This window comes from Muscardinus avellanarius, assembly GCF_963383645.1.
Source record: "Muscardinus avellanarius genome assembly, chromosome: 10".
NCBI lineage: Eukaryota > Metazoa > Chordata > Mammalia > Rodentia > Gliridae > Muscardinus > Muscardinus avellanarius.
The window spans coordinates 44,022,477-44,038,140 of NC_137796.1; the positions used below are offsets into that span (position 1 = coordinate 44,022,477).

The 15,664-nt window shown below is 39.1% G+C and overlaps 1 protein-coding gene across 1 annotated transcript in view; it reads left to right on the forward strand.

Annotated features, from left to right (window-relative positions):
- Window positions 1-482: 482 nt before the first annotated feature.
- The window catches only part of DPY19L3 (dpy-19 like C-mannosyltransferase 3), a gene marked incomplete at both ends in the record, with an annotated part of 45,455 nt that continues 30,273 nt past the window's right edge, over window positions 483-15,664 (forward strand). The window contains 2 exons of the mRNA XM_080703543.1: window positions 483-582; window positions 3,356-3,492. Of these exons, the coding sequence (XP_080559669.1) occupies window positions 483-582; window positions 3,356-3,492 (237 nt within the window). The remainder of the gene's footprint in view (window positions 583-3,355; window positions 3,493-15,664) is intronic.

Genomic DNA, 15,664 nt, shown 5'->3' on the forward strand with positions numbered 1-15,664 from the left:
ATGAGCAGGGGTTGAAGTATCTGAGAAGGTTTCCTGGAAGAAGATCAGGGGTGTGTCACTGTAACTCATCTAAATCCCGGCTGCAGATCAGGCATTTCATAAATAATAGTTGAGTGAAATATTTAAATATTTGTGTGTATTTTTCTTTCTTCCAGTACTGGAGATTCAACCCAGGGGCACTATACCACTGAGCTGCATACCCAGCCATTTTTATTTTGAGACAGGGTCTGGCTAAGTTACTCAGCCTGGCCAGGAACTCATGATCCTTCTTGAGTACAGCTTTGAGGACGAGTTAAAATTTGGATAAATAAATGGAAGAGCATGCTAAGCGAGGGACAGCAGCCTAGGTTAAGTCACTTAGACACACATGAGCACAGGGTGTGTTGAGAGAAGAAGGTGCTGGCATACAGACGGGCCATTTATTTCCATGTTGTTTGTAGGAGTGGTTGGAAGAACAATGTATGTAAGTAATTGACATAATAATGTACATCCGACAAAGAAAAGAGATAAAAACCACAGAAGTTTCTGAGGATTTTCCAGCACAAGAAGAAAATGTGAAGTTGGAAAATAAATTGCCATCTGGTAGGTAACTTAAAGCAGCATTTGGATTGCTTTTATCTCTGCATATTAAAATATTGCCCTCCAGTAGAGTAAAAATGCCCCTTAATAGTCTGACTTTAATTTGATTATATTGCTTTTACAGTTATATTTAGATACAAGAACTTTGATTAGAACCCTTAGTTGTCTGATTATTAAACGGTGGTAATGCCAGGTTGATTGACTCTCTAGAGTAATACTTTTTCCCATCATTCAGATTTTAGTTTACTTTAAAATTTTTCTCTTATGTGTATGTTCTATTACTCTAGGCAGACTTAACCTTGAATGAGTTTCTTATTTTGGTAAAGTATTGAAAAGTATTGTATCCTTTCTTTGCAGTCAAATTCCTGAAATTTCTATTTTGGGGGGAAGGATAGGAAAAGTGCTAAGAACGTGTCAGATTGTTATATGATGCTTGAAGACTTGACAAATGAAACATCAAATGGCATCAATTGCCAACTTGTCTTCTGAGTCGCTTTCCTAACTGAACATGAAAAATTTTTTGCCTTTTGACAGTCTTTACATTCTTTGCAGCCTTGTTAATTATTATCAGCCAAGAGCTAGTAAGAAATTTGAGGAAGAGGAAGTTTGATTAAAATACAGATAAAATAAATCACATGCTACTCTGCTTATTTATTAGTACTAAGACAATACAGGGTTTCTGAAGAGCAAATTCAAGTTTGTTTACTTTTAACTTAATCACAACTCAAGGTGTTGTTCATTTTAACAAACAGTATTTATCCATCAAGAAAAATCCAGGTGTAGTGGCACATGCCTGCAATCTCAGTTCCTGGGAGGCTGAGACAGGAGGATTGCAGGTTCAAGGCCAGCCTCTACAGGGCTGGGGTGCCGTTCAGAAGTAGAAGGCCTCTGGGTTCAATCCCCAGTACAAAAACAAAAAGCAAAACACAGTAAGCCCCTAAAAACAAAACAACAAAAAAAAAGTGAAGAAGAAGGAAAAACGACTCCCACAGATCACATATCCCAAACTACCATGGATAACAGTTTATTTTGCTAAATGTCATTTCCTGGACATGTGTACTCAAAAGCATTCATAGGCAGTTTTAAATAATTGAGATTCATAGGCTGTTTTGTAGAACGCTATTGTTGTTAGGAACTTAAAAGTCAGTCAATATATTTTTAAAATATTGTCAAAGGATACAAAATAGGGTTAGGGAGATAACTCAGAGATAGAATGTCCCTGGGTTCTATCCTCAACAACAACAACAACAAATAAATAAATATATATATAATATACATAATATATAATATGACTATATATACATATATATATATATATATATATATATATATATATATATATATAGTCAGTGTATAATAGTCCATTGTGTGGCTGTAGCTTAGCTTATTTAACTGAATATTAATATGGTTTTTTAACCTTTTACTAAACACAAGCAGATTTCCAATAAATATCCTTGTGGCCAAACATTTGCTTGAACTGACTGTTTCCTTGTAGTATATAAGCCTGGACTTGGGATTCCTGGTCAAATATTATGTTTATTTTGGTGGCTTTTATTCATGTCGCATCCCAGAAATTCCTCTACCAGTAATGTTTGAAAGTCTCTGTTACTTAATACTCCTTTCAAATCAGTATTAACACTTCCAAGCTACCAAATTGGCCAAGATCTTTTTTAATACAGCTCAGTATTTTGTTTTACATTTCTTTAACACTAGTGAATTTGGAGGAATTTTGAAACAAGTTCTCGCTGAGTTGCTGAGGCTGGCCTCAAACCTGTGATCCTTCTGTGTCACCCTCGTGTGTGTGTGTGTGTGTGTGTGTGTGTGTGTGTGTTTTAATGTTAATTGCTGGACATTCTCATGAATGCCCATAATCCCCAGTAGTTGGGGGGCTGAGACAGGATGATCCACAGGTTCCAGGACAGCCTCAGCAAATAATAAGGCTCTCATCAACCTAGTGAGACCCCATTTCAAAATAAAATGAAATAGGGTTGGGGTACAGCTCAGAGGTAGATTCCTGGGTTCAATCCCCAATACCACACACAGTAATCAAGCTTTGTGGTAGCTTTTAATGAACCACAAATTTTAAGTAGATCATATAGAATATTGTCTATATCCTAGACATATAACCCATTTATTCCTCCATTTAGCAAACAATAAGCTCTAGCTGTTCATCTATGCCAGACAGAGCTCCTAGGCATTAAAGATGAATAAGGCAGTGTACTTGTCCTTGAGTTTATATTCTACTTGGCAAAGTTAACAAGTGAGAAATCCAGTAGAATACAAAGTATAAGAAGATGAAAATAAGCCAGGCACAGTGGTGCACACCTATGGCCCCAGCTATTTGGAAAGCTGAGGCAGCAGTATCACTTGAGACCAGCCTGGGCAACATAATTAGACCCAGTTGAAAAAAAGAAGAGCCCCTCACTGCCTGCTGGGAGCAGGGAAAGCTTCACCAATGACAGACACCTAGAATTTGGCTTACTTAATATTCTGAAATAAAACTCTTAAATTCTTTTTTTTTTTTTGTGTGTGTGTGTGTGTGTGTGAGTGAGACGGAGGGCTGGGGATTGAACTCAGGGGTGTCCTGCCTCAGCTACACCCTCAGCCCCTATTTTTAGTTTTGAAACTGTCTTACTAGGTTGCCAAGTGTCTTACTACTTGAACCTATGATCCCCCTTTCTCAGCCTCCTATGTGCTGGGATTACAGGCATGCACCACCACACCCGGCTTTACTCTAAATTCTTTACTCAGCTATTTTTTTGTTTTATTTTCCTAGAAGGTTGTACCAACAGAAGATTTTGGAAGATTCTGTCATTTACAATTGGTGGAACTGTTGCCCTTTGCATTGGACTTCTTACATCTGTCTACCTTGCCACCTTACATGAGAATGACTTATGGTTTTCTAATATTAAGGTATGGAATATCTATGACCACCATGTGGTTAACTCGTTGGTATTTTCAATTGTTAACCATGTCTTAGAGAATCCACTCTCTTGACGAGTTTTACTCCAGAGTAAAAAGATTTGTGCTTATTATTTTAAAGCTGCATGTCAGAATTTTATTTTTTTTTCTTATCTAGTTGCATTTCTTAAAATTTGTTATTGGTGCATTGTAGTTATACATCTTAATGGGGTACAAGATGATAGAGGCCATACATTCACACATCACTTATTTAGCCCTCCCCAGTTCTCATCCCATTCTCTCCCCATGTTTGGCTTACTGATTGATAATGTTTATGAAAGGTTTCCTCTTTTTGATTGACTTCAGTTATGCTCCAGTTACTCTATAAACTACAAGTATTTCTCAAAGTTTGGACTGTGAAATTAGTATAGTAGGTTATGAGTAACATTTTTATTAAATAAAAGAATACTGTTGCTTATAATAGGGTTGAGTTGTTTTGTGAGTTTTTTGTTTTGATTGTATGTGTGTACAACTTGGGTGATAGTAGAAAATAAATTTTTCTTTGGGTTGCAGTAGGAAAAAAAAAGAAAATGGAAAGCCATTGCTCTAAACCATAGAGTTTTTGTTTTGTTTTTTGTTTGTTTCTGAGGGAAGCATGGTTTTTCTGAGGAAAGGAGCTATAATTTTTTTGTATATGTGTTACTGGGGATTGGGATTAAACCCAAAGACTTTCTACCTTTAAGCTACACCCCCAGCCCAATTTTCTTTCTTTTTTTTTTTTATTTTTTATGATGGTACTGGGGATGGAACCTTCTAACTCCAAGCTACACTCCCAGACCTATTTTTATATATTTTTTTTTAATTTGGAAATAGGGTCTCTTAAGCCTGAGAGGCTGGCTTTAAACCTGCGCGATCCTCCTGTCTCTGCCTCCCAAGCGTGGGGATTACAAGCGTGGGCCACCACGCCCGGCTTATTTCTTATTTTGACACTCGGTATCACTAGGTTAATGAGTCTCACTGCGTGCTGAGGCTCTCCTTGAACTTGCCATCCTCCTGGCTCTGCCTCCTGAGTACTAGGATTACAGTCGTGCACCACTGTGCCCGTCAGGAACTATAATTTTCATTATAGTTCTCAGTCACAGGATCTGTGACTTTGAACACTTACTGTTTTCTTTCTGTCGACATTGCTAAAACCTCTTGGCATTGTTTTCAGAACAAGTATATAATGTACACAAGGAAGCTTATACATTGCCAGTGTTTTTTGATCCAGTATATCATGATCTTAGACCTTATTTGTTAGCCATGGCTTTTACTTATTAATTGTTTGCAAAGGTAAATTATTCACCTATAAATCTGACAGTTTATTATCAGTAAAATACTCAGAAACATTGACACACATCTAAAGGCATTTCCCAAAGAGTTCACTAAAACATTTTGAGCTTTGGTCCTATTATAGGAATGAGTCCTTAAAGGAGACTACTTTGAATGATAAATATAATATGAATAATATCTGGCTTGTTTGTTTTATAAACTGACATATTACTTTATGGGTACAGCATAAATCTATGTATGTATATAGTGTATGATAACAAAGAATAATTCTTATCCTTCAGTAACATTTGGTAGGTTTTCTTGCCAAGAAAAATTTTACTTACTCATTATCTCTTTATAATGGAGCACTTAAAAACAGATTCTCTATAATTAAACAATGTAGTGCTTGTTTATTAGCATATGTATTTTGAATAAAGGTTAAAATGACCTTGTATGAAAATATAGCTGAAATTAAATGTTATTAACTATGTAGCAGAGACATGTTGAAAGAGATCATACAACCTAATTGTAAACTATATTTAACTTAAAGCTTATAAGTGACCTTTCTAGTCTTTCTTTCTTTCTTTCTTTCTTTCTTTCTTTCTTTCTTTCTTTCTTTCTTTCTTTGTTTCTTGGCTTGAACCCAGGAGCATTCTACCTGGGTTCTCTCTTTGTTACTCCCCCAGCCCTTTTTATTTTTAAAACAGGATCTCACTAAGTTGCTGAGGGTCTCAGTAAGTTGTTGAGATTGGCCTAGAACCTGCAGTCCTCTGTCTCAGCCTCTCGGGTACTGGGATTACAGGTGTGTGCAACCACTCCCAATGCTAATGTCTTTAAATAAGTATATACCATCATCAAGAAGCCTGACCATCCACCATCCTTAATTTTTCTCTTTACTTTCATTGGATTAAGGAAATCATACTTTCACCCAGTATTTATTGGGCACCTGTACAGTGAATTAAACTTTATGGGAAACATGATTTTTCCAGTAAATTAACAAATTCAGTGAATATATTTTGAGCACCTGTAGTGTGCCAGCAGGCACTTTGTTTATGGTAGCAGTGCCACTGAATGAGGCAAGGCCCCTCCCCCAAGGAGCTATCCAGAAAATTATAGGAGATGCAAGAGCAGTGCTCTGATGGGGCGAGACAAAGAATACTGTGGGAGCTCAGAGGAGAGGCAGCTGCTCTGACTGGATGCTCGCGGACATTTTCCTCCATGATAGTTAAAGAGTGATGGTTACGGAGAGCTGAGGAATGAGTTAACCAGGCAAACTGGGGTGGAGAGTTGATTGTAACGGGAGGGCATGAGCAGAACAGTCAAGAGATCAGAGAGCCTGGGGAATGGAGGGGCTGGGAGTGACAACAGACACATCACAAAGGGCCTGTGTTCAGTGTGTCCAAGAGAGAACTATGTGAAGTGAGCCCTGTTTTTCAGGAGGCACAATGTCATCATTTTTGTGTTTAAGAAAGATGGCTTAGAGCCAGGTTTGGTGGCTCATGCTTATAATCCTAGTACATGGGAGGCTGAGACAGGAGGATCGCAGGTTAGTGGCCAGCCTCAACTACTTACCCTCCACAATTTAGTGAGATCCTGTTTCATAATAAAGAATAAAAAATAGAGCTGGGGGTGGAGCTCAAAGGTATAATGCCCCTGAGTTCAATCTCCAGTGCCAAAAACACGACGGCTTAGGCTACAGTGTGAAGAATGGATTTGAGGAGAGAAAAACTGAAGTCAGAGGAAACTGCTGGATATCCAGTTGTGATATTCAAAGATTATCTTCTGTATGCCAGACACTCTTGTATGCCCTGGAAGTACAACGTCATGTGTGATACAGACCTTAAATTGGTGAGGAAACAATCAGAAGCAAAAGTAAATTTGGGTGAAAATCAAAGAGGATAATGTAATGGTCACTAGACAACTTCTCAGAACTAGGGAGTAAAGCAGACCTTCCTGGGAACGAGGCATGTAAACCAAGACCTCAATAATAGGGAGCAGCCACACAGATCTGTGAGAGCAGTTGGAGAGAGGAGATAGAAGTGAAAAGGCTTCACGTCAGAATAAATGTGGCCCGAGTCTGAGGAGCTGTGAGGAGAATGTTCAAGGGAAAGAGATCTGGTCCTGAGGTGCCTCACAGGCTCGAGGGAACTGGAGAATAGTGAACAGTCAGAACCTGGGAGAACGTGAATATCTGTTTGCATGGAAGGTGACTGAGGGGGAGGAAGACCAGTGACAGCCTGCTGAGCCCCGTGAGCTGCTGGACAGAGGGATGTACATACATTCACTGTGCAGTGAACACTGCGGAGGAGCAGTTCTGGAGGGTACAGTGCCTTCTGACTCCAGCTGTCCAGAGATAAGTCCAACTTCACAGGTTGAGGCCATAGCCTTCCACAGAACTGCCTTCACTTGAGATACCATTTGCAAGTTTGGGGTCCTCCGGTTCCGGGATTCCCACTATTTACTCATGTTCAGAAAGTCAGTAGAAGTCATAGAACTCAGGCATGCAGGCACTATACTTAATACTACAGTTTCATAGCAAAAAGCTACAAACTAGAACCAACTGAAGGGAGAAGCTCACAGGACAGAGGCGAGGAGGCCCAAATCAAAGCTCCCACTGCCCTTTCTCTAGAGTCAGCCTGAGGAACTCCCTTGGCAATCAGAGCATAGCGGTATGTAGAGTACTGCCAGCCAGGGAAGCTCACCTGAGCTTGTGTCCATTTGACTGAACCATTGGCCACAAGGTCGATCTCAGTCTCCAGCCACCCAGAGGTTGGGCTAAGACCACTTGGCTCAAGCCCTATCCATAGTTGCCAGAGGCTCACCCCAAGTTACCTGTTTCCCAAGCTGTCAAAGTGTAGTCGAGAGAACTACTGTAAATAACAGACCCGTCTAACTGACAAATTCCAAACATTTAGAGGCTGAGTCCCAGGAACCGAAGACAAAGAACCACTGAATGCTTTATTCCTAGGAATTAGAGGTTATTTCCCATGGCCCAGGAGCAAAGTCCAGCCATAGTCTTTATTATTCTAGAAGAAAGGCAGAAAATGATGAGTTCATCCTTGGCTGGGTAGGGAGGCACTTTGAAAGCATTCAAGTAAAGATTTTGCGTAAAGGAAACTGGATTTATGGTTCCGAAGGCATGAGCTCCATCTGTGTTGGAAGTGGACGCTTTCAGATTACCAGCTTGTAGGTGTGTGGGTAAGACTGTTTCAGAAGTGTGTAGCACGAGAAAAGAAGAACTTAGGCCAGTTTCTGTCTGTGCCTCCGATGCCATCTGGGAAGCCATAAAACTGGCATATCCTCTAGCAGGTTTCTCCCCGCCCACCATCTCCTGAAAGCTACAATGGAGCTCAGAGTCTTACTGAGCTTTTCCCTTTATTCAAGCAGCATCTCATATCACAAGAGAAATCTTCGATGTGATAACTTTCTCAAGCTTGATCCTTCTACATAAACATTTAGATTATTTTTCTGTTTAGATGATCTATATCAGCACTGTTCAATAGAACTCTCTTAAAAAAAGAAAATTTCCATTTTTGCACTGTCCCATGTAGTAGGCATAAACCACATAAGGTCATTGAGCATTCAAAATGTAGCTAGTGTAACTTGGGAACTAAATTTTCATTTTATTTAATTTTAATTTCAACTTTAATTTTAAAATGTCCATATTCTGTCAGTAAACAGTTGAAAATTAAAACCTTTACTGATCAGGGACCTTAGCTCAAGGGAAAGCTCTTTTTCAGAGCATATATTTGAGAAGAGTGAATCTGTTTTCCTTTTGCATATGCGGTTTGTAAGTTATTCTTTTTTTTCTTTTTTTTTTTTTTTTTTTTTTTTTTTGCTGTACTGGGGATGGAACCCAGGGTCTACACTCCCAGCCCTATTTTTTATTCTTTATTTTGAAACCAGGTCTCACTGAGTTGCAAAGGGCCTCACTAAGTAGCTGAGGCTGTCCGCGAACCCTATCATCCTGTCTCAGCCTCCCAAATGCTGGGATTACAAGCATGCGCCACCACACCTGGCTGTAAATTATTCTTACCAAAATTGCTAGGCTACTTTTTTTTTTTTTTTTTTTTTTTTTTGCGGGTTTGGGGATGGAACCCAGGGGCATTCGACCTCCGAGCTACACCCTTTGCCCTATTTTTTATTATTTATTTTGAAACCGGTCTCACTGAGTTGCAGAGGGCCTCACTAAGTAGCTGAGGCTGTCCGCGAACCGTGATCCTCCAGGTCTCAGCCTCCCAAATGCTGGGATTACAAGCGTGTGCCACCACGCCCGGCGGTAGGCTACTTTTTAATGGAAATAATTTAATTTTATTTTGAATATGTCTAATTAGTTGTAATTATTATTCAGAGTAAAAATAAGACTTGAAAACAAGTCATGCGTTGAGTTTATGCATTCAAAATTATTTTTTAAATGTTCATTACAGTGTTAGGGTTTGAAAAGTGAAAATCCTAAATAGCAATTTGATAGTTGAAAGAAAAATGCTCATTTTAAATGGTCACAGAAAATCTGTATGTAGTATCATTTTTCAGCATATTTTTTAAATTACAAGTTATTTTTCTATAGTTTTAGCCATTGTATTATGTTTCCCTTGGTGGGAAATTAAACATATTGGAGATTTTTAAAGTGCCCTTTATTGAATTTTTTTATGTGCTTAGCAATGTTTCAGGTACATTTTATACCTAATCTGGCTTTCTCCACGGCCCAAACACTTTAGCTCTAAATTGTTCTTTTATGCAACCTACTTTTTTGCTGCCTTTTATTATAACCAAACAAACTAAAAGGGCAAGGCCCATATTCTTACTTGCCCTGCTGCCCTTAATGCCTGGCACGTTATCAGTGCTAAGTAAATAACAGTCTGTTTGGAGTAGAGTTGACCTCTTGTGTTGTGGGGAATAGGGAAGGCAAAGGAGAAAGAGGAGGTTGTTGGCTGCCTTGAAGGATCTGGCTTGGAATTAGAGCAGAAGAGTACAGCTTGTAGAACTTGCTGCCAGGGAAAGGATGTCCTTCCAAGCAACGCAGATGCTATAATAAAAAAAAAAAAAACTATGGTTTTTATTTTTACTTTTATTGAACACGTTGTTGTACAAACCACATTATGACACTTTCTCAAAATACTAATTTTATTAAACAATTTTTCAGAGCTGGAGGTATAGCTCAATAGCAGAGTGCTTAACTAACATGAGTAATTTTCTGGATCTGATCCTCAGCACTGAAAAAAACTAAAGTTTTCATTTCCTTTTCATTCATTCTATATACATATATATTTATTTTGTATAAATTTCTTTATCTGATGTTATATACTTTTTTCATATGTGGTCATCTTTAAAATAAGTATAATTATTATATAAATAATTATGGTTATATATGAAGTTTGTATGCTCTTAGTGATTTCACTATTTCTATATGCTCCTCTCCAATTTTGGAGCATTAGATTGTTTCTAACTGTACCATTAAACTCCTAAAATTGCCTACTTCCTACTTTACAATACCAATATAAAGTTCCTCTTTTTTTGGAATTACCTCAGAGCAATTAGATAAAATGAAGATATGTTTCTTTTGTTGTTATTGCTGGGGATTGAATCTAGGGCTTCACATATACTAAGCACATAATTTACCACTGAACTACACCCCCAGCCCCAGATTCCATTTCTGATGAAACAGAGAGACCTGGCCTGGGCATGGTGGTACATGACTGTAATCCCAGTACTTGAGAGACTGAGACAGAAGGATGGCAGATATGTGGACAGCCTCAGCTACTTAGCAAGACTCTCAGCAACCAAGGGGGACCCTGTTTCAAAGCAAAAAAATAAAAATTAATAATAGGGCTGGGGATGTAGCTCAGAGGTAGAATGTCTCTAGTTTCAATCTCTAGTACCAAAAAGGGGGGGTTGGGGCTGGAATCTGGAGGGCAGCCAAATCTAGTGAAAATCACAGGATTATAAAAGATGACTAGCGAGGACTCTCCAAGTTGCAGGTTTCAGAGGAAGCTGGCAAAGCATAGTCCTAAATTCCTGGTATGTCATGAGGCTTAAAACCAGCAGTCCCCTGATTAGGACTTCAGGAGTGGGTGTGAGGAATAATGACAGGTTTCCTGGAGACGCTGTATGAAGAAGAAACAGGCAGGCAGGCTGACAAGAGTCATAAAGACAAGCCATATTTGTAAGAAGTAGAATTTAAAAGGATAGGAATAAAGAGAGAATTTTCAATTTGAACAACCTGAAGCCATCAATCTCTGTTAACTAAATTGAGAAAAAGAAAAAAACTCAGTTTTGTAAACCAACCTGTCTTCTAAGGAAAATTCCTGCTGGCCTGAGTTATGTCCTTCACCTATTCCCTACATGAACTTACTGCATGTAGCTGGTGTAGTAAGTACTTGTCACACTCAGAAATGAAGACTGATTGGGAAGGAACTAACACAAGACCTGGAGACAGAAAGATCAAGTTACCTAGCATGGCAGACAAAGGTTAACCTAGCTTCTGACTTTTTTTTTTTTTTCAGGTCTGGGGATGGAACCCAGGGGGATTCGACCTCCAAGCTACACCCCCAGCCCGAATTTTTATTCTTTATTTTGAAACAGGGTCACAGTAAGTTGCAGAGGGCCTCACTAAGTAGCTGAGGCTGTCTGTGAACCGCGATCCTCCAGTCTCAGCCTCCCAAATGCTGGGATTACAAGTGTGGGACACCACGCCCGGCCCAGTTTTTCCACAGTAACAATCTTAAATGTTCCAAAGACCCTGATAATGCATACAGAATACTCAAAAGTGATTTACACATTTTTAGCTTAGTCATTCCATCATGTTATTACAGTACTATACAAACTTTTGATCCTGTATTTTTAAGAATACCTATTTCAAGAATATATGTTTTTTAAGAATACCTAAAGAAACTGGAAGGAGAAAAACTTAATTCAGCCAATAGATGCATGTAAAACAATGGCAGAAAGACTGTTAGTGGTGCTCAGATGGTTTTCTGTAGGACTGAGACAAGGTAAAAATTAAAGGACAGGTCAGGTGAGGTGGCACACCTGTAATGCCAGCAATTTGGGAGGCTGAAGCAAGACAACTGCAAGTTCAAGGCCAACCTGGGCAACTTGGCAAGACCCTGTTTTAAAATTTAAAAAGTAGGGCTAGCCAGGCGTGGTGGCGCACGCTTGTAATCCCCACGCTTGGGAGGCTGAGACAGGAGGATCGCATGGGTTTAAAGCCAGCCTCAGCTACTTAGTGAGGCTTTCAGCAATTTAGTGAGACGCTGTTTCCAAATAAAATAAAAAAAAAGATCTGGGAGTATAGCCCGGAGGTAGGAAGCCTCTGGGTTCCACCCCCAGTACCACCAAAAAAATAAATAAAAAGTAGGGCTAGCTCAGAAGTAGAACATGCCTAGATTCAATTCCCAGTACCAAGGAAAAAAGAGCCTGGGGATGTAGCTCAAAATTTAATATCCTTATGTGTTGATGTGTAAAGATACTAAACCAACCAGTAAGAAAAACTTCAACCTCATAAAGGGCATCTGCCCCCAAATCCATGAGCTAACATACTCGAGTAAAAGAATGAAAGCTTTCTCCCTAAGATCAGAAACAAAGAAAGTTCTATTCAAGGAACTTGGGCAAGAAAACAAAAGCATCCAAATTAGAAAGGAAGAAGTGCCAGGTGTGGTCACACACCCTGTAATACTAATAATTGGGAAGCTGAGAAAAGAGGATGGCAGCCTTGGCAATTTAGCAAGACCCTGTTTCAAAATAAAAAAGGGTAAGGGTTGTAGCTCAGTAGTAGAGCAAACCTGGGTTCAATTTCCAACCCACAAAATAATAATGTCAGGTGGCCTCTCAAAATCACAGATGCACCTAGAATAACCAGAACAATTTCACCATTTCAAACTTATAAGGTGAGCATGGTGGCACACACCTGTAATCTTAGTACTTGGGGTACTGAGACAGGAGGACCACAGGTTCAAGGACAACCTCAGCAAGTAGTTAGACTCATTAACTTAGTGAGACCTTGTTTCACTAAGGTTTAGGGGGTGAGTAACTTGGAGGTAGAGTGCTCTTGAGTTCAATCTCCAGCATTACAAAAAATAAAACTTAATAAAAGCTGTAATTAAGAGTGCAATGATGGCATAAGGATAGATGTACAGATCAAGAAAACAGCCAGGCATGGTGGCACACACTTGTAATTCCAGCATTTTGGAGGCTGAGAGAAGGATCGCAGTTTGCGGACAGCCTCAGTTACTTAGGCCCTTTGCAATTCAATGAGACCCTGTTTCAAAATAAAGAATAAAAAATAGGGCTGGGGGTGTAGCTGGGAGGTAGAATGCCCCTGGGTTCCATTCCAGTGCCAGAAAAAAAAGGAAAAAAGAAAAAGAAAGCAGGATTGCGATTCTGGAAATAAACCCTTATATTTATAGTCAAGTGATTCTGCTAAGGGTGCCAAAACTATCAAAAGGAAGGGACCACTGGATATTGCCATGCAAAAGATTGATGTTGGGTCCCTTCCTCATACCATACAAAATTTAAGTCAAAATAGGTCTTAGACCTAAATGGCTAAAGCTTTTAGAATAAAACATGAATAAGTCTTCATGGCTTTGGAGTATACCGAGACTACTTAGATACAACACCAAAAACACAAGTGACTAAAGAAAAAAATGAAAAATTGGTGTTCAGCAAAATTAGAAAGTTTTGTGCTTCAAAGTATGCCATCAAGAAAATGAATGCATATTTAGAATGGGAGAAAAATTTTATAACTCATAATGAGATACTTGTACCTTGAATATGTACATAAATGTGCAATAAGAATAATGTGTAGTAAAAATCAACCATTTTAAAAATAGATATGTGACTTGAATAGACATGTCTCCAAAAACACTATAAGCTGGGCATGGTGGCACGTATCTGCAATACCAGTACTTGGGAGGCTGAAACAGGAGGATTTCAGATTCAAGGCCTGTTTCAGCAACATAGGGAGACTTAGCAAGCTAGTTGAGGTCATATTTCAAAATAAAAAATAAAACATAACTGGGGGTGTAACTTGGTAGATGCCCTCAAGTTTCATTCCTGGTACCCCCCCCCCACACACACACACACACACACCTATACAGGAAGCCAATAAGCAGAGAAAACAATGCTCACCACTTTTGGCTGTCAGAGAAATGCAAGTCAAAATCATGCCTTACTATTTCCCACCCACTAGTAGGACTTATTTAAACCCTTCTATACTACTGGTAGGAATTTTAAATGAGGTCACTGCTTTGGAGAGTAGTCTAGTAGTTCCTCAGTTAAACCTAGAGTTACTGTGTAATCTTTTTTGTTGTTGCTCAGGTGGTTGAGATTGGCTCTTGCTATATTGCTGGCCTCTAACTCCTGAGCACAGGCTGGCCTGCCTCAGCCTCCCAAATAGCTGGGACTGCAGGAGCATACCACCATAGCCAGTTCACCCTGTCAGCTTAGCTATGCTACTCTTCAGCATATACCCAAGAAAAATGAAAGCATGTCCACACAGAAACCTATATGCAAATCTTCATAGCAGCTAGAAGGTGGAAACAACCCAAATGTCCATCAACTGGTCGATGAATGAGTTTTGACAATATATTCACAATATACCAATACAATGGTATGTTATTTGGTAATTTTGGAAATAATTTCCAATAAATGCCACAACATAAATGCTTGTAAACATTATGCTAAATTAATGAAACTAGGCAGAAAGGACCACATATTGTATGATTCCGTTTACACGGAATGTCCAAGATGGGCTAATCTAAAGAGACAGAAAATAGCTTAGTGGTTGCCTAGAGCTGAGGGCATCAGGATTTGCAGTGACAGTTCAGCAGTGTGTGGTTTCTTTTGGGGGAACATGAAGATGATCTATACTTGATTTGTAATGATAAATGTACAATTCTTGCAAATATAGTAAAAAGCCATTGAATTATACATTTTAAATTGGTGAATTTATGGTGTGAATTCAATTTCAGTAAAGCTATTTAAAAACTAGATGCATTTTAAAAATATATGGTGTACACACATCTCAGACCAAATGCTAAAATCTTCCTCACTAGGAAAACAGCTATCCAGTAGAAATTTCTGTAAAGATGAAAAGTTCTTTATCCATTGTGTGCTGTTTAATACTATAACTAAGCCGGGCATGGTGGCTCATGCTTGTAATCCCAGCATTGGTTCGCGGACAGCCTCAGCTACTTAGTGAGGCTCTCTGCAACTCAGACCTGGTTTCAAAATAAAGAATAAAAAATAGGGCAGGGAGTGTAGCTTGAAAGTAGAATGCCCCTGGATTCCATCCCCAGACCCGCAAAAAAAAAAAAAAAAAAAAGAAAAAGAAAATTAAAACTATAACTACAGCTAGTAGACGAATGTATTCAGAAACTGAGGAACTGGCTTTTTAATTTTAATTAAATGTAAGTAGGGCCATGTGGCTAGAGACCAATGAATTGGACAGCACAGTACTTGAAGAATATCCCAAGGCCAGAGCTGCCTATTATTACTACTGTTACACTGCTTAGGAGGTACCAATTGTATAACATGGAGGAAGTAAAAAATAAATTGGAAAGAAGGTAAAATTATTTGCAGATGATATGATTATATATCTGGAAACCCCAAAAGAATAATAAAAAATTACAAGCAATAGGAAAATTCAGACAGTTGCAGGATTCAAAAACAAATAGAGAGAAACCAAAACATTTTAATACATGTCAGGTTGAGATCAACAGAAAAGGAAGAGAGCCGGGTGTGGTGGTGCACGCTTGTAATCGCAGCATTTGGGAGGCTGACACTGGAGGATCGCGGTTCGCAGACAGCCTCAGCTACTTAGTGAGGCCCTCTGCAACTCACTGAGACCCTGGGTTCCATCAGACCCCCCCCCCCC